Source organism: Callithrix jacchus, chromosome 1 (assembly GCF_049354715.1).
Source record: "Callithrix jacchus isolate 240 chromosome 1, calJac240_pri, whole genome shotgun sequence".
Classification (NCBI taxonomy): domain Eukaryota; kingdom Metazoa; phylum Chordata; class Mammalia; order Primates; family Cebidae; genus Callithrix; species Callithrix jacchus.
The window spans coordinates 123,140,787-123,166,494 of record NC_133502.1 but is presented as its reverse complement, the minus strand read 5'-3'; the positions used below and the strand labels follow the sequence as shown (position 1 = coordinate 123,166,494).

General features: G+C 36.8%; 1 protein-coding gene across 23 annotated transcripts in view; it reads left to right on the top strand.

The window, feature by feature from the left end:
• Positions 1–25,708, top strand: part of BNC2 (basonuclin zinc finger protein 2) — a 455,794-nt gene that overhangs the window by 319,729 nt on the left and 110,357 nt on the right. For all 23 annotated transcript variants that reach the window (XM_035306273.3, XM_078369605.1, XM_054256362.2 and 20 more), the window contains one exon: positions 1,418–1,653. In XM_035306273.3, the coding sequence (XP_035162164.1) occupies positions 1,418–1,653 (236 nt within the window). The remainder of the gene's footprint in view (positions 1–1,417; positions 1,654–25,708) is intronic.

Sequence of the window (25,708 nt, the reverse complement as noted above, 5' to 3'; positions counted from 1 at the left end):
CCTAGATGTTGGCTGATAACCATTTGCCTGACTCATGAGGTTAGATGACCATCCTTCAGACTTCCGTGTTCATCTTGTTTAATTTTTCAGTGGGCATATGTGTGTAATTCTGACAGTTCTGAATGCCTTTTATGTTCTCTTAAGGAGTTTAGAGTGCCTCTTACTTCTTATCTCACTAATCTTTGCAGCATCTCTTTAAGCCCTACAGATAAGACAATGTTATTGTTTGAGAAACTGAGGCAAAATGTAATTCTGTTATCAGCAATAGGGTGTACAGTAACTGAGATATGGATGGGGACTAGAATTTATGACCTTATTTTGGCTGTTGTCTCTAGAGAAGAGATGGTGTTTCTTTTTTTTTTTTTTTCAGCAAGCTTTATTAATCCATCATGGATCTACTCATGTTTGCAGCAGATACCATGATTTCAGTATCAGTGAAAGAAGAAAAAAAAAGATCAAGCAGCCTTCAATGCCTGTCACACGGTGTTTCTTAAATTTGAGGAGAAAAAAATAACCAATTGTTGAAATTTTTGTTTTATTAAAAGTGTTTACTCTGAGAATGGTCATCCTCAGCTTTTTCTGCTGAGATAATACAGTTAGCTGAAATACACCAGAAATTCCCAAATGTTGGTTTCTCATTTGTTTCCATTTTCATCTATACCCTTATAGCTATTAATGAAGTAACTTCTTTATAAAAATATGACTTTAAATTTCTTTCTTTTTTATCCTGAATAACTTTCAGAAAACATGCCAGTGAACACAAAAGCTATCTAACAGGTGACTAATGGGAGAAATTGGGAAAACTAGGTTTTTGGATAAACCCCTATAGCTAACAGGACTGGAGTTAAATTACTAGCCCTACACACAGATGCAAGCTTTTCTTATTCCCTCCAAATTAGGTCTTTTACTCCTTTCATCTAACTAATACCGTCTTCCTCATCTTTAACCATTCAGGTATTATAAGGGGTAAATCTTATTCATAAAAGTGATATGGATTGAACCTCCCTGTATGGCAGGAGTTAGGAATTGTTTTGTTTTTGGTAGGGGGTAGAGAACACCATCGTTAACTTGAGTCGGACCATAGATTAGTTAACAAATTAATCAGGTTTTTAGCACCAGTCATGGTCATTTAAAAACATCCTCAGTGGCTCTTTATCTTGAAGTTAAATGTGTTTTGTATTGCCTGCAATTTATAAACACATCAAATTACAAAATAGGAAAGGAAAAGGACAAAACAGAAAGGAGGTGTCAGAAAACTATTTTCTTTGCAAGATCTTGCTTAAACACCTGTGGCGAACATTCATCGGTAGAAGTGGAGCCCTGGTAACTTATAGCGATGTTTCTAACTCCTGTTCTCTCTCTTTATCTCTTTATTGCCAACACCTCCATCACTGGAACTTTGGCGGGACCACCGCAGCCTTGGATAAGCTCAGCACGCAGCACCTGTACCACCCCACGCAAGTGGAGATTGTGCAGTCCAACGTTGTGTTTGACATCAGCAGCCTGATGCTCTACGGAACGCAGGCAGTGCCCGTGCGACTGAAGATCCTACTGGACCGCCTCTTCAGCGTCCTGAAGCAGGAGGAGGTGCTGCACATACTGCACGGCCTTGGCTGGACTCTGCGGGACTATGTCCGAGGATACATCCTTCAGGTAGGGGGAGTACGTGAACACCGGTGTATGGGGCCCACTCTGGGTGGGGAAGCATTAGAGACCTTAGCAAACCTGGTCTCCTTCCTGCCCCTTGCAGGAAGGACTGCACACCGTCCTCTGGGTAAAGTGGTCATTTCAGCGGGCTTGTCAGGGAAGGGGAGACGAGAGAGAGGAAGCAGGCCACCACTGGGCCTCAGGGTGTATTAAAAGGAAAATGTGGCCTCTTGCCTCGCGTTACCTTTGTGTGCACCTTTTTGAATTCAACTCTCTACAACATGGGCTTCCTGGCTTCTCCAACAAGTCTTATTATAGCCCTGTTAAAAAGGAGGGCTCTTTGACGTGGGTGATGGGTGTGTGAAAATCTGAAATTACCCTTCATTTCGGTTTGTTAGGGCTTTTTTCCATACTCAGTTTGCAGGTATGGTGTTTTTTTCCGTTGTTTGTGTACCTACAGGTACGCATGTTACCATTTATTGTTTCTTCATCCAAATCAAAGGTAGAACTGTAATTCATATAAACTTATATAACCAGTAAACTGTCACATCGTAGCCTTCAGATTTCTGCATTCTGAAACGTACAGAGTTGGTTTTAGATTTGGCCTTTGCAGAACCTGTTCTTCCAGCCTTGAGTCTCTCCTTTGTAAGGGCTTTGAGAGTTTTCTGGAAGGCCCACAGCCTTCATGCACCCCCATCTCCCATCCCTCCCTTTCTTCATCTCATTTTTGCAGTATGTCGTATGTCATTTGCATTGTATACTTTGCCTCTGAAACATGTTTATGGCTATCAGTCTTCCTACAATTGTTGAGGGGTCAATGTTGAGAACAGCATTTTGGGAGACTGACTGCAGGATCCAAAGAGGCTACACTGGATAATGAAGAAATACTCGCTCCTGCTGAAGGTGACCTCAATTTGAAAAGGTAGAATCTGAAGCAATTTTTGAAATTTCCTATGAAGATAATACCAGGAGATGTGACCCCTTCAAAAACAAGTGGTTTTGGCTGTGCCAGCCTTATATAGTGCTGGAGATATCACCTCTGTTTATTCCCTGAGGCACCGTGTATTACATGAAGGGCATTGGCTGCCAGCTTGACATGTGAGGAGTAGGGAGCTTCAGTCTCCCTCTCTAAAAAGTGACCTGGCATTAGTTCACATGAATTCTTGTCATTGTCCTGTGTGATACTTTCAGCTGTTAGCTGGAACAGGAGAGCAGTGGAAGGATGGTGAGTAGAAGAGAAAGATAAGGGAGGTGGAATAACCTGTCTGCTCTCAGACTAGAATGACGTCTAAATTTAGTGAGAATCTCAACTTGAAAGATTCAGAAAATTTGGCCCTCAAAAGATGAGATGATGGTGATAATAGTAACAATTATATATTACGTTTTCAGTTTAGAGAGTGTGTTCACAAGCATTATCTCATTTGCCTTAGGATGGGGATATTTCAGTGGGATAAAGTAGGAAGATAAGTCCTGGATGGTTAGGGGACATGATAGGGAACAAGGTCTAAGAGAAAGGGGCCAGGAAAAATAAATAAAGGAACTAGTTTCACAATTCCTGCTTGTACTGGCCCCAGGATGCATACAGTACTACATCCTTCTACAGTCATTTCCACAACATGATTATTAATGTCTGTTTTGGATGGATTTTGCCCTACACAAAGAGAAAAACCTCTTATAGTTGTTTATATGGAACTGTTAGCTTGACTAACAGTCTTTTCTTTATTCCAAACCAGCAAGTATTTTGGCCCAATCTTGTACCATCTTTATTATCTCCACTATGCTGCTTATACTTCTGTCATTAATAATGTCTTTCAGTTTCATGTGTATTTGTTGCCTAAGATATTTATACCTGCATACCTATGCAGAGACACAAGCATATACATTGCATCTTTCTGTCCAGATAGCAGTAAATATAAAGCCTGATAATGTTTCTATGATACGGTCCTGTTGTTTTCTATTTTACTTGAAATTATTACTTAGATGTTAATATTTCCCCAGTATTCGAACATATCTCTAATGCAAGTATAAAAAATGTAAATGTACTCTGTATTTCCTTTTGTATGAGGGCCCAGTATTTAGCAGAGGTATTCCAGTCTTTTAGCTTGATGGGCCACATTGGAAGAAGAATTGTTTTGGGCCACACATAAAACATAGTAACACAAACAATAGCTGATGAGCTAAAAAATAAATACAGCAAAAAAAAGAAAAACTCATACTGTTTTAAGGAAGTTTACAAATTTGTGTTAGACCACATTCAGAGCCATCCTGTGCCACATGCAGCCCCGTGGGCTGTGGGTTGGACAGATTTGATTTAAAGATAGAAAATGGCAAGAGAAATTAAGTTTGAGAGGAAAATTCAGTAAAACCAGGAACTAAAATTTATAGTCTCTTATTTTAGGGTGAAATATTGCATATAAAGAACATTGTCATTTATTGTGGCACTTAAATTATAATTAATTTTTATTATTCTAATACAGATTTTGACAGTCTCAAATTTAATATAATGTTTCTCCATTCAGAGTCTAAAATTGACATTTTGAGAAAACTGTAGATGATTTTTACATTAGAATAATTCTAGGTTTGGTTTCTGTCTTGTTTTATTGGTAGAATTGATGTAATATAGATTTTATTTAAATAATGGTTTTTGTCATTCAGCATTTATAATCTTGTTCTTTGTGAAAACAGTTCTTGGTTTGGAAAAAAAAAAATAAAAGGTTTCAGAACAACAAAACTGTTATCACTTATATAGTGAGAAAATGCTTGTTTTGTTAAGGAAAAAGACAGAGACTATAAAAGTAAACCCTTTTCTTCTAAAGTAATATTATTTGGTAATCAGCCAGTATTTTAAAGATTGTATGTGGTAATGATAAGGTGTGCACAAGTTACTTTGAATATAATTATATATGGCATTTTTGTAAAAGTAGGCTATAAAATGTGTGTCCGAAAGCTGTGGAACCCCATAATGCACTATTAGTGTACAAGTCATTTTATCTGGCTAAAACTCAATTGTCTTGTAGCCCTCAAGGCATCAATTTTAGCATTATTGCTCTCAACAACAGTATATTGAATATTATGTCAGTTAAAGGAGAATAATTATCAAGGCAGGTTAGGGTGGCTGTTAGTCTTACCACATATTGACTTGGTTAGCAGTTGGCTATAGATTGTGTTTCTGGGCAAATGAAGATGTACAGTAAGTTGAACTAGTCAAGCCAGGATATTAATTTAACTCTCTGTGGGCTCAAGCTTCATCCTTTATGTGTACACAGCTACTCCTGCCTTCTGAGATACCTTTGGATATGGAAGAATGACAGTTGTCTGATCTGATTTTGAATTTTTGGATATGGGGGAAGAGGCGAACAGGACTTTGAAAACTATGTGGTTATGAAGAGGTCATTGTTAGAAAAAGGGAGATGTTAGTGGTGCTACAGAGTCATTTAAAAGGCTGGCACAACGGTTAAGGATCCTGTACTTTTTTCATAAAATTAATTTTCTCTTACGTGAATATATATTCACAAGCTAGGCAGTTGAGTGTAAAATGCATAAAATAACTTGGACTACAGCTGCTTAAGAAGTCAGGTAATATGTAAAGGACCCATTATTCTCCTGTCTGCTTAATAAAGTATTTATTCAGAAGGCACAGAAAAGGTAGGTTAACTTGTAAGCATTTTACAAAAAACAACAAAAACAAGAATATGCAATTAGATGCTAAAAACTAAATATAAGGGAGAATATGAGGTTTTTTTCTATTACTAAAGATTCATTCTGGCTGGGCATGGTGGCTCACACCTGTATTCCCAGCACTTTGGGAGGCCGATGAGGGAGGATCACGAGGTCAGGAGATCAAGACCATCCTGGCCAACATGGTGAAACACCCGTCTCTATTAAAAATACAGGAATTAGCCAGGTATGGTGGCATGTGCCTGTAATCCCAGCTACTCAGGAGGCTGAGGTGGGAGAATTGCTTGAACCCAGGAAGCAGAGGTTGTAGTAAGCTGAGATTGCACCTTTACACTCCAGCCTGGGCGTTGCAGCAAGACTCCGTCTTAAAAAAAAAAAAAAAAAAGAATAATTCTTAGTTCAGGTCTGTATCTCATGATACATTTATTGACCATGAATAGAAGCTGTGGCCCCTGCTTTTGTCCTTTCCCCATTTCCCACTCTGTCTTTGACCTAGGAAATAAGAATACAGGTGATTATCATTATTGAATTTAGTCATTTAAAAATCAAGTTTTCATAGTCTTTCAGTTTGAACGTATAACTGACTTGCTAGGGCTCATCCACCAGCCTGTCTGTGGAGATCTCTTCATTTGCAGGTGGGTCCTGCCAGAATTCAGAGAGGCAGCTCAGACATTCTGCATATTTAGGTAGGGTGTCAGCAGCCTTATGAGAAGAGTAGTAGTGATGCCCCTCTGAACTCTCCTGTGTCTTACTAGCACAATCAGGACATTAGAATAGCATTCCTAAAAGACAAATGGGGCCATCTATCTTTGAGAGGGCCTGTGTTAGATTTGGGAGTAACTATATGCTGGATCCTTCTCTTAAGCTTCATGATACACGTGAGCATAACAGACGCTCTGAGGAGGCCTAGAGTAAGAGCCTGTGAAAGTAGAGAAGTAGCTTTCACCAACCTTTCCCACTTCATAACCTCTTCCTTTCAAGTTCATTCAATGTATTTAGTTCCTGAACACACTCAGCTCTTCCCCCACATGGGCTATTTGCATGTAAGGTTTCTTCTGTCTAGAATACCTGGCTTATGTCTCTGCATGGGTAGTTTCTTCTCTTTTAAGTATCAGTCAAAGTCTCACTTTCTTACAGAAGACCATCCTTGCCAATGTAGGTCTTTTCTAGTGTAGCTCTATCTTAGGACTCTGTTTCCTTCAAACTCCTGTCACAATTTAAAAGCAATCATTTAAGTCAACTATAAAAATGTTTATTTTTCTGGCTTCCGCACTAAAGAATGCCACAAATACAGAGCATTCAATAAATATTTGTTAAATGAATGGGCAAGAAAACCTATTTAACTTGGTGTGGCTTGATGTTTCACCATGGAACTCATGGAATAGCCAGTAACTTCAGTTTGTCAAAAGGCCCTTAGTTTTTTCTCCATGCTTCCTAGGGACCGATTGCTATAGCAGCAGCTGGGCTGTTGAGGGTAATAAGAAGAAAAGTAAAGGCTCCCATGCCTTCTAGCTAGTGGTCTGTGTAGAGTAAGTGTTTTGTGGTATCCATGTGGTAGAAAACATCAATATTAAGCAAACACTTGTATTTAAACAGCTCTTTGTGGAACAAGGTCATAGGTTACCTCTTTTCCTCCTCTTGCACCATCGTCTTATAGACGTTGCCAGTGAATTAACATTTGGTATAGTTGAGGCTCAAATAAGTTAAGTGACTTTCCTGTGATCACAGAAGTGTTAATTGGCACAGTTGATACACTGTAAGCCTCCTGAAGATAATAACATGCCTCTTGTTCATCACTGTTAACTCACTTCCCAACACCGGCACCTAGCTGAATACACAATAAGGTATATTAAATATTAGGAGGACATTTTGAAGTTTGACTTGAATTCAGATCTTTGGCTCTATGGATAATATTTGGATGCTTGTTTTCTGTTTTTAACACTACCAGCCTGACTTTCCAGAATGTAATATGTGAGAGTCTATAGATTCAGAGTGGCACGATTTTGGGGAAGAGGGAAGGCCTGAGAGTCTGGAACTGACAAACTAACTTAAGATATCTTGTATTTGGTGGCACACCACATATGTCTGACCTTGGGCAAAATGGGTTCCTCTTTTGTGTTCCTTTTCTTGCCTATTTCCTGATACTCTATTTCGTTACCTTTACTCGTATTTGCTCTCATTTCTGTGACTAAAACTTGTTTTCTAGATCTGATATTTATCCCTAATGCTTTACTGTAAATTCTGGTCTTTGACCTGCCTTTCCAGGAATATATGCCTTTTGTAGTTGAGTATAAAAACGAAGATTTTCTACCTAGTTAGTAAGATTTCAGCTGTACCATGTGCAGGGAGTAGAAGAGAGATGCAGTAGCCTTTCCTGGGTTTATAAAAGCCTTTCAAGTTGGGTGGCAAAAGGGCTCTGGATATTGAAACAAGATTGCGTTAAATGTGGAAAACTTTGCCATTCTCAGTCATAATAGCTTTATCTTTAAAATTAAGAAACCTTCCCATACCCTTCTAAACTTAAGCTAACCCTCATGTCCCTACCTTTGAGTGGCTAAAAAGATGAAATAATATAGATGAAATGTATGTTGTGAACTTCTTCTCAGTAAATTGGCATTTTTCATTTATATCTATGTGTAAAGTTAACTCCGACTAATTATAGCAGAGAAATACCAGTTACGAAACATGTTTCTCTGCAGATGTCAAATGCTTAAAAAAAAAGAGGGAATGTGTTTTAGGCGTTAGTAAGATAAATTGCAGTTGTTTTAGTAAGTACATCCTGAAATACTACTACTAGTGGCATAACACAGCAGAAGTTTGTTTCTCTTTTCTCTGCAAGCCTAGTCTAGTGGTGAATGCTTTCCTTCCATAGGTAATTTGACAAGAGGTAATTTAGGACCATTGCTGTTTTCTGGCTCTGCCATTCTCTGGGATCGTAGATTCCTCATCCAGGTGGCAACCCTGAGAGAAGGTACATGTTCTCTGTGGGACATTTTCATGCGTCAAGCTCAGAAATGTAGTGGGGTGCTTCTTCTCACATCACTGACCAGAACTCATATCTAAATAGGACCATGTGGCTGAGAGGAGGAGCAGGACTGATGGGCTTGGCAGGCACTCCCAGGGAAAATAAGCACAGGTCCGTGCCCCACTCATGTGTGGTGGAATAGCTATAATTATGCCTTCTTTTTATAGAGTTGGACCAGAAAAGCTTAATGCAGCAGAGTTGTATAGTGAAGGCAGATTCATGGGCTTGAATTCTGGCTTCAGTTCTTTCTAGATGTGTGAAAAAATTAGGCCCATGTCTTTATTCACCTCAGTTCACTCACCTGTAAAACAGGTATAATAATAGTACTCCTGGCTTTGATGTGAAGATAAAGTAGAATGATTCACAGAAAGCATTTAGAAGTGGCGGTTGCTAAGTATCCAGCCAATGCTAACTATTAATATGATGGTGAAAAAGATGACAATATAGACTATTATAGACTACCACCAACCTGGTCATTTTAGAACTTCGTTTCTATAAAGTAACCTTAAATCCTGTATTTTGCTCTGCATCTTTGAGCAGAATGCCTTTCCAACCAGTAGAGCAAAAAGGGTAGCTACTATTTAATTATCAATAAATAATATATATATACATACACACACACAAACTTGTATATGTGTATGTACATATGAATGTACTTGGATATAAATAAGAGGCAGGAGTATGTAATAACAAAGGCTTTGGACTTTAGAGTTGGACAGACTTGGTTGTCAATCTTGGTTTCACTTTTGATAGCTCTCTTAGCCAGCAGAGAGACATACTTGAACATCAGTTTCTTCATCTATAAAGGTTAAATCAAAGGATATTTAAAAAATATGTAGTATAGTAACTAGCCCATAGCACTCTTACTAATATTAACCATTACTACATTGTGAAGGTGTGTATTTGTATGTGTACATTTTTTAAAGTAATGGTTTATTGTTTTTTTGAGACTGAGTCTCGCTCTATCTCCTAGGCTGGAGTGCAGTGGCATGATCTCGGCTCACTGCAGCCTCCACCTCCCCAGTTCAGATGTTTTTCCTGCCTCAGCCTCCTAAGTAGCTGGGATTACAGGCGCCTGCCATCACGCCCGGCTAATTTTTTAATTTTTAGTGGAGACGGGGTTTCACCATGTTAGCCAGGCTGTTCTCAAACTCCTTACTTCATGTGTTCTACCTACCTCAGCCTCCCAAAGTGCTGGGGTTACAGGCATGAGCCACCACGCATGGCCAAGTAATGGTTTATTCCATATGTGACACTGTTATTTTTTATCACCTTTGCATTTTCCTATTTTATCAACTCTTCCAATACTTTACAAGCTCTGGCGCAGAATGAATGATTACTTTATGCATTTATTAAAATAGAGTCTCTAGGATTACACCTTATTACATAAAGTAAAACATTTAAAATAACCTTTGAAATGGGTATTATCTGACCTCACAGGTTTTTAGGAAATTTCTGTAGCAGAAAGATCAGTGGGTCTAGATATGAATTAGTTTAGGTAATCCTTCAAAATAGCAAAAATTACTGATTTATTAGTATATATTGAGTATATAGGAGGAACTCTCTCAGCAAACTAACACTCTAATGGGTGAGCTATAAAGAAATGATAGAAAGTTGTATGATATAAATTACAGAAATATACAGATGACCCAGAAATTTGACATAAAGGAGGGATTATTTGTCCCCAAGTACAGATTGGATTATAAATACCATAACCTAAGGAAGGTGTCCTTGCATTATGTTACCAATATATGAATCTTTTTCAGGAAAGAAGGATCGCATGTGTGATTGGTCAAGATCCCCCTGTCTTTGGTGGGGATATGCAAAAAATAGATGATTTAGAGCCATGTATCATATTTATAGTGTCTGTTTTCCAAGGTGCTTGGACCACTCTGCAAACACTGTCCTGGCAAGCCTCCTAACCTCCCTACTAGAGAGAGAGTTCCACAGACTATTATCCTTGGTTTTAAAGCTACTGTGATGGGAGGCCTCAGGCAGAGGCAAAGCTGGAAGTGGAATACACGGATTTTGAATCCCTTGCCAAAGCTCTAACTGTTTGAACAGCAATAAAAATAAACACCTTAGATCCAAGGACAAAGCTTGATGTTTTGTGCTCTGAGTTAAAATATTCCTCCCCTTTACTGTTGCAAAATAGAAATATATGGCTTACCAGATTCCAGGATGGAATGCAGTGACTGCTGGAATAGGATTTGTGCCCGTGGGACATGAATAGGGGCTTTTGCATTCCCCCAGGAGGAGCAGAAATGAGTACACAGCTCACTGGCCAGTCGCCATTTGATAAGAATCAGTTCAGATTTACTTGAAATGGATATTGTCTGTGATGGCACTGATTAAATTGTATGATCTCTCGAGCAGCACTCATACATCCTTCTTGTTGAATTTAAAGTGGAAAACTCTGAGCTTTGGGTTTAAATCTTAATTCTAGCGCCAGTTAACTCTCTAGCCATACAAAGCACAGCATTTCTTTGAGCCTTATTTTTTTGATGGTGCCTTCTTAAAAGAGTTTTTAGGATGAAGAGAAGTAATATGTTAAATTCACAGTGGAGCTCAATAAATTTAATTCGTTAAGTAGAGTCACCTCCCAGTTCCCATCCCCAGCCAGCTCTTAAGTTCCTAGAGCAACAGGAGCGTTATCAGTCTTCTGGTTGCCCATACATTTTGTTTGAGCTACTGTGTCTTTTTCTAGTACTTCCCCCAATTTGACAGAAGAGCCCAGTGGAAGATGAGGGGGAGTTGCACAGGAACTGAACTCCTCTGTGACTCCAGCACAGTCATGGGAAAGCTCTCAAGGCTGAGTCATAGTCTGCTTTCTGTTTCCTTGGAGTGGTCGACACCTCATGTGCTGGTGTATGAAATCTTGAAGGGCTGTGAAAAGTAGAAAATGAGATAAGGATCTGTGTGTTTCTGGAAGCTTTTGCTAAATTCATACAGATGAAACAAACATAAATAAAGATACATTTATTTGATTTCTGCATGATAGCCATATGTAATGCTGACAGAACTGGAGAACAAAATGTAGGCCAATACATTTGCTAGGAGAGTGAGTGACCACTGCCAAATTGAGTTACTATAGGAAGACCTGTTGAAAAAGGAGAGATTGTTAAGGAAGAAGAGAGATTGTTTGCTCAATAGAAAAGATCAAACAAGCCTTTTTTTTTCATACAGGAAGAATGCTATGTTGGAAAGAGGTATGAGCAAGTTTATGGGGGAGACTAGAATCTCAGTTAGGTGAACAGCTTTGAGCTGTGGTATTGGTGAGTGTGGGTAGGCCAGGTCTTGGCCTGATGATCAGAAGCTCTTCTTGATTCATCTGATGTTTGCATATCACCACTTCTTCCTGAGGACAGTCACTCGTGATTCTGACTGTTTACAGACCTGTCAATTGTTGCTGATAGCCTTAGATTTTAAGATGTAGCTAACTAGCTAGTTATGTCATGAGCGATTTACAAACCTACCATTGTGGTCCTATTGCTATCTCGGAAGTTTTTTCATTTGTTGGTGGCAACTGAGTGATCTGTTGTGTCCACTTGCCCTCTCTCCCCTTCCCCTTCCCTCTATCTTCTTCTCTACCTTTCTTTCTTTTTTTCTGTCTAGGTAGACTTGAGATGGGGAACTTGCGTGACTACAGTAGATCATAATACATAAGGCCTCCAAAATAAGAGAGTGGAACATTGACTGGAATGTATTTTCTGCTCAAACTCATCTTAAGTTTACTTTTATTTCTTACCTGTTAACCCCCAGATAAGCATTTTTCAGATACTTTGAGAATCCAGGGTTCTCTCTGTAAGGAAATATGTTAACCTGATTTCCTTGTTCTCATGTAATTTTCTCTCTTAAAGCCATAATAATAGTGTCAGAGGCAGCTTTCTAGTTAGTGTGAGTAATGTGGTTACTATATTTTCTATTTTTATTTTAATGTGCTTTTCCTGCTGTGGATTTTTTCCTTTTCTGATTTTAAAAACAACAGTTGAGTAAATGTGGTTATTCGAAGACTGGTGTATATTGCATCTTTTCCGAGATGCAATTTTGAAGGAAGGCTCTGTGCACAATAGGAATTTTTTTTCAGATTCTTTAGTAGGATGAATAGGAGAATGTTTGGAACACAGGCCACTGACAGTATTAGTTTATGACTATAGTAGGTCAGGCTGCTCCAGAGAAACTGACATTTAAACAATAGAGTATCCCATAGGTTTTGTTTCTAGAGTATCTGTTAATATGAAGTCTGTTTATTTTATGGTGTGTTGCTAAGACATAAAATTAGGTAACCGGGGAAGCACCTTAAATTACTGCATTCATTTAACTCTTTATAATTATGCATACATATTTAGAAATTTTGAATTAACAACAACAAAATGCACTTTAATTCCCCTGGAAAGAGTAATTAAGAGCTACTTGTCTCTGTGTGTTGTCATCTCTGCCAGAATTAGAGTTCCTGCTGAGTATATTCCATTGAGTCAGCCATCATTCCATCACCAGCAGGGATTGCTTTTCCACGTATTGACATGTGAGGGAATGTCTGTCTTGCAGTAGCCATGGGTTTGTGCCAGATTTTGAGATCCATAGAGGCAGTTCTGGGAGTTTTTCAATTCTGAATCAGGGTTCCAATTCATAATAGCTGAGCCAGGGAAACCGGGTTGAATCTGTGGCCAAAACCACGGTAAAAAAAACTTTTCCCCCTTTCCCTTCTTCCAGTGCTTTATTGTTTTAAAATATGAGTGCCTCTGTCCATTGATTCTCTGGTGACTTTCTGTTGGATTCAAATTGTGGTCTCTTAGGTGAAAAGGTCAGTGTGTTACTCATTCAGCCACACATCGATGGAGATTAACTGAGAGCAGTACAAGACATTTGGATCCTGCCAGACCTAGGGCACCTGAAGGAAGTTTATTTCTTTTCTCTCTAGCCTTTACTATGCCTGCTGCAGAAGAGGATGGCCCTGTCTTCTGGGAGTGGGGGAGGGTTTTGATTGGCTGTGTGTTAACTGCCTCAAATCCATGGCCATAGGGTGAGTAAGAACCCTGGAGAATCAAACATGTCATCTTTGTAGCATCACCTGATTTAGTGCTTTTCCTCAGGTCTGAGACGTCTCAAGGGGCCTTTTTCCCTTGCAGCACTGATCTTTCAATGAGGTGCTAGTGCCTGTCCTGAGCAATAACAAGGAAAAACCATGAAGTGTGAACAGCTCTTATTAGGGGGGTAAATGTCATTAGTGCCTTTGTAGCCTTCCGTGCAATCTGAATGCTCTTGTCAAAAGAGCAACTTACTGAAGCCTCCTTTAAAATCACATATATGGGACTTAAGATGCCTAAGTTTTACATTTTAATTAAGCAAGGTCATTAGTTCCCTTTGCATATATATTTTTTTAGCCAGTTATGCTTGTATCTCTTATAAGGACAAAATCATATAAGGCTGTTGAAAAATTATCCACAAAAATTATTTTAAGGATTTGAGAAATACTTGGTCAACTCTAAGTCAAAGTTTTAGATATAGAGACCCTATACTCATGAGCTCAACCATTGTAATATGCATATTGACATATGCAATATGAGAAAACACTAGCATTCTGAGTTAATAATTAAGTTTGAAGCTTAAGAGCGTTTAAGTAATGATTTCATTGTTTTCAATACACAAATGGAAATGTTTCTCCAGTCAAAATTCCCCCTAGTATTCTCCTGAAACAAAATTTTTGTATGTAGATATCTGCTTCTTTTGTGAGTTTGAGAATTTCAGAGTAACTTCTGGTTATTCTGGGTTGTAACCTGGAGTTACAAAAAAATCACATTAAATAATTGCATGGTTGTGAGGGTCAGATACAGGAAAAAATTGTTGTTGTTTTTTAACCTATGCCTATTTTTAATAAAAATGAATTGAGACATCTTGTTAAAACTTTGGGAGGTGCATCTAGAAAAGTTACAGGTGGTGAATAGAAATTTGCTACCCATTACTGCTAATTTAAGATGTATCATTGCTTATATTCTGTTTATTTAGTGCATAGTCTTTGATATGTGATCCTCCATTCCTTTTCAAAATTCTAATTAGGTCACAGATTTTATTTTTCTTTTTTTCTTTCTTTCTTCTTGTTTTTTTTGAGATGTAGTCTCCCTCTGTTGCCCAGGTTGGAATGCAGTGGCATGATCTCGGCTAACTGCAGACTCCACCTCCCTGGCTCAAGTCATCCTCCCACCTCAGCCTCCCAAGCATCTGGGACTATAAGTCCGTGCCACCATGTCTGGCTGTTTATTTTTTTGTTTTTTGTAGAAATGGGATTTCCTCATGTTTTGATCTGCACGCCTTGGCCTGCCAAAGTGTTGGAGTTACAGACATGAGCCACCACTCCCAGCCATATTTATTTTTCCCCTGTTTTGAGGATTCTGGAAAATGTATTCATTCAACAGATAATTACTTGAGTTACTGGTATATTAAAAGTGGTAAACAGACAGACACCATGCCCCTCTGTTACAGCTTTCAGTTTAGTGGAAGTTGGTGGCTCAGGCGAAGTTAATGGAAAGGAGAGATCATTGGGTATGTTTTCTAATGAAAACATAAGTAAGATCTATAATTATTGCAGTCATGAATTATATGTAAATAGACTCTTTGGACATCTTACCAATTTACTTGAAAAGTTAATGCTTTAAGGAATTTTAAACATTTTTCAGCTGTCTTGGTTGTATTTTAATAATATTAATTCAAACTCTGCAATTAAATGACTGACTAAACAAAAGTAAATTTCAACCCAGCCCCTACTTTTTGAATTAAAAACATTTATATTAGTTTTAATTAGAGTGAGATTTTGCTGTCCATTATGGAAAACCAACTTATTTATTAGAGCATAGAAGGTAAGCAGCAAATATATATTTCCTTCCTATTCTTTAACTAAAATGTTTTGGCAAGTTAAAAACTTATTTTAAAATTTCCTTTTAGTGAGATTTTGAAGATGATTTTTAGCCCCATCAGGATCATTTCACAAAAACTGCCTGTGAAGTCACTCATTTAGAACAAGGCAATCTCTGTGGAATTGCTGTTGCCAGTGTCACTTGGGGAGTAATTGGGACAATTAAAATGTAGATGTTTTCTATTAAGTTGTGGTGCCTGTTAAAGAGTACCAGATTTAGAATTAGTCTGTGTTCCCTTTACTTAGTACATAGAATTTTAGTTCATCTGATAGCTTGACTGATAAGTAATATATGTATTAATTAAGAAGGTGAAAGTCTAGTGCCAGTAGGTTCTTCTGAAAAGTAGTGTCTGATTTGTAGAACAGTGAGAAGAACCTTCAGGCAGTACCATCTGCTTTGTCCTCTCTTTCCTGTGTTCTACCTTATACTTGGATCTAGGCTGTTAATATAAATTATGGTTGCTAACGTTCATATTTTAGGATAACATTGACAAAGAGACGTCTGGAGTATCAAAATTATCAAAGATATACAGTAAAACTTCTTCATAAATGTTTTTCAAGGCACCAGCTGGAAGGAAGCTTTACCGTATTACGTTTTCCATATGGAAAAGTATCTGGGACCTAAAAGGGGGACACCCTTAGAAGGGGAACAGTTCTTAAAAAGGAACTTTATAAAAGAATGCTGTAGTATAGGGTTTTCATGTATGTTTTATTCACTTGAGCATATTACTTTGAAGGTCCAAACAGCATCCTGATATAAGATGTGGTTTCCCAGACCTAAGGAGTGTCTGATAGTTTAACTGTCACAAACTTTTTAGATTTGCCTATGCCACAGGTCAAATATGTCTTGCTATGAGTCTGGTTGCCATTTATTTTAGTCAAGGTTTAACTTTTGTTACAATTGTTGGATTGGCTTTCTTTATGAAAGATAAACGTACCTTCTCCTACGTGCGTTATTTTATATTAATAAAAAGTCAAGATGGTCAAATTTAAACATCATTGTAGTAGAAAAGGTAAGCATTATTTTTCTACAGTGTTCTTTCTTTCATTTTTGATACATATATTTTGTAATCATTTTCACTTGGTAAATATTACGTAACTATTGAGGAGGGTTTGGGAGGATTGTGGTTCTTTTTTTGTTGTCCACTTTTTTCTATAGCAATAATATTTCTAAAAGAGTAATATGCAATTTTTAAGAATACTTTTAAAAGTTTTTTCAAATAATACTATAGTGTTTCAAGTGAGATTCAAGGAAACTGTATGTACTCATGCATTTAATAACATCAGACTTCTATAGTATACATCTAAAAGACAGTCATAAAGAGGTGTATTCACTTTGAAATGACATTCAGATAATTAAAGCACATTTTCCTACGGAATAAGTGTATGAATGGTAGACGTATTCTATCCAGGGTAGTTGAAAAACCTAAATAATTATGTTAAATCTGGAACTTCTATACGTGTTTCAGGAATTTTTTTCTGCTTAGGATGAGCTCTACAGTATCCCATATAATTTTCACTTTATAGGTTGTATGAGCAGGATAGAAGTGAGATTCATAGATGCTAATATGTTAGTAACATTTTAAATATTTAGTTTTGATAAAAGTAATATATTAAATGGAAGGAATTGCCTCTATATAGCTGAGCTAACCTTGAGGAGCATACAGTTCAGGAGTAAAACAAACAGGTAATAAAAACTGCTTTTGTTTATAGAAATTGGGTTTAGAACAGAAACTAAAATTTGGCTTAAAGATAAATTATCCTTAGATAATTTTCTCTTATTTCCTTCCAAAATATATCTTGAGCAGAAATTCAAAAATTCATCTGAAAGATTATTTTATTTTCTCTTTTCATTTAAAGTACAGTATTAGCTTGAATTCTAATGAAATATTCATGGGATATATAAACAAAGCTTTATTTAATGTTATAGTTATTGTGGACAGGACTTAAATACAAGACTGAAGGAGGAGGGGAATTTGTTTTCTCCATGTCAAACAGGCTGTACAATTTATGTTTATGAAAAGAAAGGGAAAAATAAAAACAAAATTATATTTTTGTGAGTCTTAAATTGTGGGGCTAGAAATACATGTAGACAGAATGAAAACTCACATACCTCAGCTTATTAATGGTTATCTTTTAAGAACTTCTACAGAAAAGAATTTTGCTGAACTTCAAAATATGAAAGACTACATAGGGTATTTTAGACAGCTTTTGTTAAATTTAGTTAGCATTTCTAATTTTTCCACAATGGTGCATGCCTTTAACAATGTCCATTCTGAAGCATGGAATGGGCTATAAAAGATTTGGAAGAGGTGTAGAAAGGTGAACAAGAAACAAAACACCAAGGGCATTTATTATTGGGTTAAAGACTTGTATTTCACTGAAAGCTGATTTTTAAAAAGTGAGTAGTGTATACATTAGTATATTAATAGTGATTTAAATTCCCACCATTTTATTATTTTTCACAAGTCTGTGAGTCAGTCAGCTGGGCATATCTGCAGTGAGCTGGCCTATTGACTTGGGGTTGGTTGGTCTAGGATGGCTCATTTACATATCTGGCTATTAGGTTGTTACTGGCTGTTGTTGGGGCAATGGAGATAACTGAGCAATTTATCAGGCATCCTTCAACAGGTTAACTTGGGCTTGTTCACCTGCAGATAGTTGTAGGGTTCTTTTTTTTTGAGACGGAGTTTTGCTCTTGTTACCCAGGCTGGAGTGCAATGGTGCGATTTCGGCTCACCGCAACCTCGCCTCCTGGGTTCAGGTAATTCTCCTGCCTCAGCCTCCTGAGTAGCTGGGATTACAGGCATGCGCCACCATGCCCAGCTAATTTTTTGTATTTTTAGTAGAGGCGGGTTTTCACCATGTTGACCAGGATGGTCTCGATCTTTTGACCTCATTATCCACCCGCCTCGGCCTCCCAAAGTGCTGGGATTACAGGCTTGAGCCACTGCGCCTGGCTGTTGTAGGGTTCTTAAGAGCAGCAGGAGAGGGCAAGTCCAAGTGTGCAGGCTCGGACCCTTGTAAAGTGTCTGCTTGCTTTATATTTGCTATCATGCAATCAGCCAAAGCCAGTCACATTACAAAGCCCAGAGCTGGAGTGGCAGATGATTACTCCAGGACATGGATACCAACAACATGAGCAATTTGGGGGCCAGTACTGTAATCTTTATTCACCTGATTCAGTGTCTTAGGAAGCTTCATTTGGTAGTGGTATCTATGTGGAACTAAGGAATCTTGAGCCAGGCTGTCTGGTTTGAAAGCTGTCACCGTAGTTGAAGCAGAAATAAGGCTGGCATTCAAGAGTAATGGCAGGGAGGATAAACAGCAGGGTTAGATAAACTTGCTGACTGGATGCACTAGATGAGGGAGGAAAAAAAGGTGCTCATAGGTCGATTCCAGGCTTCAAGGTTGGGTATACGGGAATCTAGGAAATTGGTAAGGTTATAGACCTAACTATGTTTGTTGTGAACATAAAACATCCATGCAACTTTCTAAACAATTTCTTTTCCTCTGGCCAGAAATATTAATGTGAAAGAGATGGAATCTACGCAATTCCTTTTTTAAACTAATGCTTAAAAATCACCCCAGTGCTTTCTTTACCATCAGCCTTGCAAAGATACATAAATGACAATAAGTGATTTCTCTTATCTTTTAAAAACATTTGGGCAACCTTGCCATAACCAATAAGCCCAAGAGTTTGGATTTCCTAGTTGTATTTCTCAGAACTGGGCAGCTACCTAGGATTTTTGAAAACTTAGTTTTATAGGTGATCAAGATTATTTTTATATGTAGAAATATGTCAATTGTGACAAAAGTTAAAAATTTTGAAATCATTTTATTATCTACAGAGCTACAGAAAAAAAGAGGCAGATTTTTCTTCCTACCTAGATTTAGTTTTAAGAATATGAATATTTGATTCATCCTCATTTTCATCATAACAGGTATTGCTACATGTTTAACCAAAAGATTAATATTTTTGAATGGTTTGCTATTTCGTTATATTTCAGAGGCAAAGTATAAACATTTTGCCTTTTTTTCTGCCATTTACTCTATCATCTAGGTTAAACTCCTCCAAACTGTGAATGCTTTTTGAAGAAATCATATCTAGGTTATATATGAAAATATACAAAAGCCATCTTCTGCTAAGTAAATAAAAAACTACCTTGATCATGGTTTCTTTGTACCTTACGGATGGATGGAGAATAATTTTTTGTTAATGAGTATACCTACTTATAAAAGAAGATAAAGAGAGATACTTGGGGAGAAAGCAATTTGGTGCATTATTTGCTTCTGGAAGACAAACATGCAATTTATAATTTAAATTAGGATCAGTGTTCATAAACTGTTAAGTATGATAAATGACAATATATTTCAATTTTATATTTGGTCTATTTAAAGAGACAGAATAAGGGAAAAGGTAATACAGGAGGAAGAGAGACACAGATTTTTAGAAATGATTTTCTCATGATTCTTTATGATGTGGTTTTGCAACCATGGTACAAATCAGAATTAGGTTACACAGTTAGATATCCATTCCTGTATTACTTTAGTGTGATTCTCTCATGCATGGGTAGTCTCATTTACTGTAAAACTAAAATGGGAAGACTTCCATGATGTTAGATCAAGGAAGAAAAACATACTTGATAATGATAAGAAAGCTTAACAGTGTCAAAACTAGTAATCCTCAAAATTTCTTCTAATATCACATCTAGAGTTCTTTGCATTGAATAATATTTCTCTTCAAATCATAACAGTAATAATTCATTCAGAATAGGACTATTTTAAAAAGCGCTACACCATTATTGGTTTACTTGATGGTCACAAAGTCTACCAGTGTTAAGTAGATGTGGGTGTTTTTAAAAACGAATTTTAGAAGCCAGACACTTTTAGTAGTTACATTGAAATCTGTTATATTACTACTAAGAATGGTTGTCTTAAAAGTTGATTTTTTAGATTATGTTTCTCTCTTATACAATTCACTTCTGTAAAATTTTGCTGGCTGCTTTAGGAAGACATATAAAAACATATATTTTAAAACTCTAAAAATGTTTTTCCTGCCTACTTTTCTCCTTGTTGGCATTTGTAAGATTTTTGAATGGTTTGCTATTTAGTTACATTGTGTTTCCTTTTTATACATGATTTACAAATAGCAGTAATGTTGAAAAATGTAATGTTCGTTTTAGGTTTATAAACGACAGATTGAAAGAATGAGTCTGTGTATGTGTCATGTAATACAGATAGGCAGGTTTTTCTTCCTACCTAGATTTAGTTTTGAAAATATGAATATTTGATTCATCCTCATTTTCATCTTAACAGATATTGCTACATGTTTAACCAAGAGTAGCTTATCCCCAAATTTTCTTACATTTTAATACCTATAAGCTATCTTACTTTTATTGGCTTTGATTCAGAATTATTTCTCTCTTTTATGCTTTATTCCTTATTTGTATTGTTATCATAGATCAACTGACAGTTTTCAACAACACAAAGATTTGTAATGGCTAGAATCTCATTTACTAATTTATTATAAAAACAGAAAAATCTAGGCATTAAAAAAAACCTGTGTGCCTGATACTTAATCTTTGTGTTTGTTTCCAGAGGCATGCAGAGTGTTTCCTGTCCAAGACACAAACCATATATTTCATTTGTCATATCCAATGTTTTTCATATCCGGAAATCATGCTCCATGTTATGTTTTACAAGACTTCATAAAAATAAGTGATCCAAATAAAATTTATAGTTAATTTTTCTGTCATAGCAAAATTATCTTTTTTCCTTCTTTTTCCCACAAGGGTACAGATGGGACAATAGAGTGTAAATTAGTGCATATTTACAAATAAAGTCTTAAGCTTTGAAACTAGAGAGTCATTTATTATTTAGAGGTTCCTGGTGGTGTGTTGGTAGCTTTACAATAGCTTTCTAAATGAAAACAAACAATCAAACAAACCCTGATTTGTGATTGTTTTCTGGTGAAAATATCCCATGATGGCTGATTTCAGCCTATGAACATGAGTCACTGAACATGGAGCTGGGAAGAGAAACTTAACCACACATTATTATATGGTATTTCCACCACATCAAATGTAAGGAGAAGCAAATAATCTTAAGAGCACAGTTAATAGTAAAATGTAGTCAAATAATTAGAAGAACATAGATAATAGTAAAATGTTAAATAATTAGAAGTAATACATTTTGAGTATCATTGTTTTTAATATTTTTTATTGCATGTTTATAAAATTTAATTTTTAATAATTTCCGTGATTGAACAACCAACTCCCAAAATTTCTGAATGTTTAATAATCAGCTCTCATAGGCTGGCATGAGCCAGCTCTGGCACACTTGCACAAAACCATTTCTTGTGATAGGAAGATAGGTTGTGGTCAGTATCTGTTGTGGGAGAGATCAGAATTAGGTTGCACAGTTAGAGATGTCTTGTGTCTGTGTGCCCGGGGAGGAAAAGCAGCCATTTTCTGTTTCAGCTCACATTACTAAATACCACCTGGTCCCATAAATTTTGGTATTCATATTAATATAAGACCTTGAATGAGAACAAAATACTAGAGTCTTTTAATAAAAGGGCAGAGAAAATATTTAAGATTTTCATTACAAAATTCTTACTTTTTTTCTGTTTATATGTCTCTTGGCTATTGTACATCTCCCACTTGAACAATAAAAGGATAAAGTTCTATCTTGACTTCCCATTTAGCAGATCCTGTAGTCAGTGCTTCCTAATGCCACTCCAGTATCAAGGATAAGCTATTTAAATAGTTTTACTCAGTAGGATATATTGATAATTTATGTGTATCAGAAAGTAGTAGTTGAGTTGTTACAAAAAAATAAACTGAAATCTTTAGAAATTTAATGTACATTAGCAACTGAGAAAAAGAAATGGACAGGGTGTGATTTAAGAATCTCATGCAACAAAAATGGCAGGATTTTAAGTGCATTTTGTCAAACTTTCCTGTTTAAGAAGAGGATGAGCTTCCTCCTGAATTACTATTGGCAGTTATTGGTGGTGTTACTCAAGCATTTTGAATAAAATGATATGTTAAAATATAATTGATTTATTTGGGGTAATATAGGAGATCTCTACATAAATTCATTTAGATGGGTTGACAAAACTAATGGTGTGCATGGTGAAGAAGAAAAATTTGACATATTTTGTGTATAACCCTTTGAGTATTAATTCTGACCAGATCACACTGTAAATAATGTTAAGTCATAAAATAAACACAGCCAGGGTTTGCACCATATGTTTTATAATTATTTTGCAGCTTCTTTTTTGTTTGTTTTTACTGAAAATGGAAACTACTGATAGCTCTGTGCAGTTATGTTTATATAAAAGTAAATTACACTTGTTCTTTAACAAACTTGGCTTCACAGACCAATGTCTCTAGGTAGTTTTTGTTTAAAAAAAAAAAATGAAAGAAAAGCTTCTCCCTCTCTTGCTAGATTTTTTTTTTTCTTTTTTGCTGTTCTCTCAGAAACGTAGTCTCAAACAGAAATATGCTGTAGTGTCTTATTGCCGCTTTCTTGTTTTTGCACATGTGAAGGAGAAGCCTTTGGAATGCCACCCAGAGGAGGGAAAAGCCTAACCACTGAACTCACAGAGAGTGTTTGGCTTAAGTAGCCCTGGAGTGGCCTTTCAGACTGAGGCTACTGTGGTCTTCTAGTTTGTTTTTGTTTTCGACCTTCTTACTTGTGAGTGTTTAACACTGCCAGAAATAAAGGCTCCCTTAGAACATTTAGGTAATTTTTAAAACTGTTATTATTTTCATAATCACCATCTCCTCTTGATCTCAGGGGAGGCTAGGCATCCTTGATTATCTTTAATAGAGCCTTGGAAACTGATAGTGCCAATGGGAGGTGGGTGGCAAGTTTCGTAATATGCCTACCTCCCCCTGCCCCCTCCCGGCTCATTGCTAAATATGTCTCTTGGCAGATCTGACAGTATCCGTAATTATCAGGCACCGTGAGCCCTGACTGCAGAGCTGCTTGTACATGACACCTGTCCAGCTCATGCTCTTCTCCTGCATCTCCTCGTGCCTCGGCTTGCTGGCTGGCCACGTGTCAGAGCAACAGTCTGTCGTTAGTGAACTCATTTCTCTTCTTGTCAGATTCTCAGACACCAGAAGTTCTGCCCACACAGCTTACAACATACATCATGGTTTGTGGTGCAGTCCTTCACACAGTAGGCATTTCTCTCAGCATTATGGTTTTCATTCCCCTGTATGAAGTGCTTTTCCTGCTCTTGACAGATTTCTCAGTGCAATATAATATTTTCCATAAAAGCTCATCTTGATCATCGCCCTCTTTCCTAGACAGAGAAAAGACTCATCAATTTTTTTAGACTCCTGAGAGAGAGAATCCAGGGAACTCCAGTTGGCTTTCATAGAGCTTAGCAATTCTCATAAAGAGGGGAAAGATGTGGAGTAGACAAATATACAGTGATTTCTGGAACTTTTGTTCCAGGAGAAGTTCATAAGGTAAAGATGTTGTTAATTGAATTTTGCAGGTGTAATCAAACTTGAAGATGAAACTATATTCAGGGAGAAAATCTGCAAAGAGAGGAATTCTGTAAAGGGCAAGGTGAACAGTAATGCCACTTTAGTAGTTCATGCCTGTGCATAGTCAACCTTAGAATGGCATTTAAAAAAAACTTCACTTTTTTGACCGGGTACAGTGGCTAATGCCTATAATCCCAGCACTTTGGGAGGCTGAGGTGGGCAGATCACTTGAAGTCAACAGTTCAAGACCAGCCTGGCCAACATGATGAAGGTGAAACCCCGTCTCTACTAAAAATACAAAAATTAGCTGGTTATGGTGGTGTGTGGTGTGCACCTGTAATCACAGATACTTAGAGACTGAGGCAGAAGAATCGCTTGAGCCTAGGAGGTGGAGGTTGTGGTGAGCTGAAATCATGTCATTGTACTCTAGCCTGGACAACTGAGTGAGACTCTGTCTTATAAATAAATAAATAATGAAAATAAAACCTCAGTTTTGAAGGAGAGGTCACAGATTTGGGTTTGGGGATTTATTTAATGGAACAGTTGTCAGGTATTCATAGAAAGTTGGATTAAGAATAAAACTTTTCGTTCTTAGAAAGTCTACTTAATGAATAGCATACTCAGAAATTATGACCTAATATTTTTATTATTTATATAATTTTATTCCATTAGAACAATTGGTAATCATCATCTATCATGCAGTTTTGACGAAACCCTTTTTCCACAACAGGGACCAGAATTAGGTAAGGAAATTTGGGAAAATGTCAAAATGTATCAAAGCTTCCTTTTAAATATGTGCTACTGGTTTTTGCTTATGAAAGTAATACAAAATTAATATAAAATTCAAACACTGCACTAATATATAATGCAAATATGAAAACTATCCATAGCCCCTTTTTGTAGATGTAGCAGTTCTCCATATGTTGTCATTATGTATCTATGGCACTAATTATGATTACTAATAAATGGATTCATTTGATGCATATTTTTTATATCCTATTTTTAAAAAAATATATCTTGTGGTTGACCAAAAAATACCTACCCATCTCTGCTCAAAATATCCATGTCAAATCCCTGGAGCCTGTGAATGGTACCTTATTTGGAAAAAAAGGGTTTTCGCATATGTGAGTAAGTCAAGGATTTTAAGATAAGGAGATAATCTTGGACTCTGTGGGTAGGCTGTAACTACCATCTTGTGTATCCTTATAAAATGTTAGGAGATTACACACAGAGGAGAAGACATATGCAAAGGAGGAGGTATGGTAAAGATGGTGGCAGAGCCACCAGAAGCTAGGAGGGAGGCATGCAATACATTCTTTCCCAGAGCCTCTGAGAGGAGCACAGCCTTCCTCACACCCCGATTGTAAAACTTCTGGCCTCTGGAATACTGAGAGAATATATTTCCATTGTTTTAAGCCACTGCAATGATAGTAAAATTTGGTGTGGCAGACCTAGGAAACTAAGTCTCTTTCCATGTTAGGATAGAGAGATCTCATCCATTCTTTGAATATAATTTCCCACTATGTGGATATACTATAATTTATTTAATCACTTATTTGAAGAGGGTTGAGTTGTTTTCAATGTTGGGATTTTTCAAACGTTGTAGGAAATATCCTTATATGTGTGTATTACTGTGTATGTTTGTTTTTGTAGAATAAATATTTAGAAATAGAATTGCCAGGTCATTAAGCAGGTACTTCTAAATCTATTATATTTTGGATAAATAAGACATCTGTGACTTTGATAGGAATATTTATGCTACTCTATCATGACTCTGGACCATAAATGAAGTCGATAACTATAGAAACCATCTCATTGAGTATTAACATTTAGAAAATCAACAGTGGAAGTTGTTCCTCTCAACTCAGTGTTCTGAAAAGCCTGAAAGCTCAATATATGTTGAGTTGGAAAATTTATGACAATAAATGTCCTCAACAA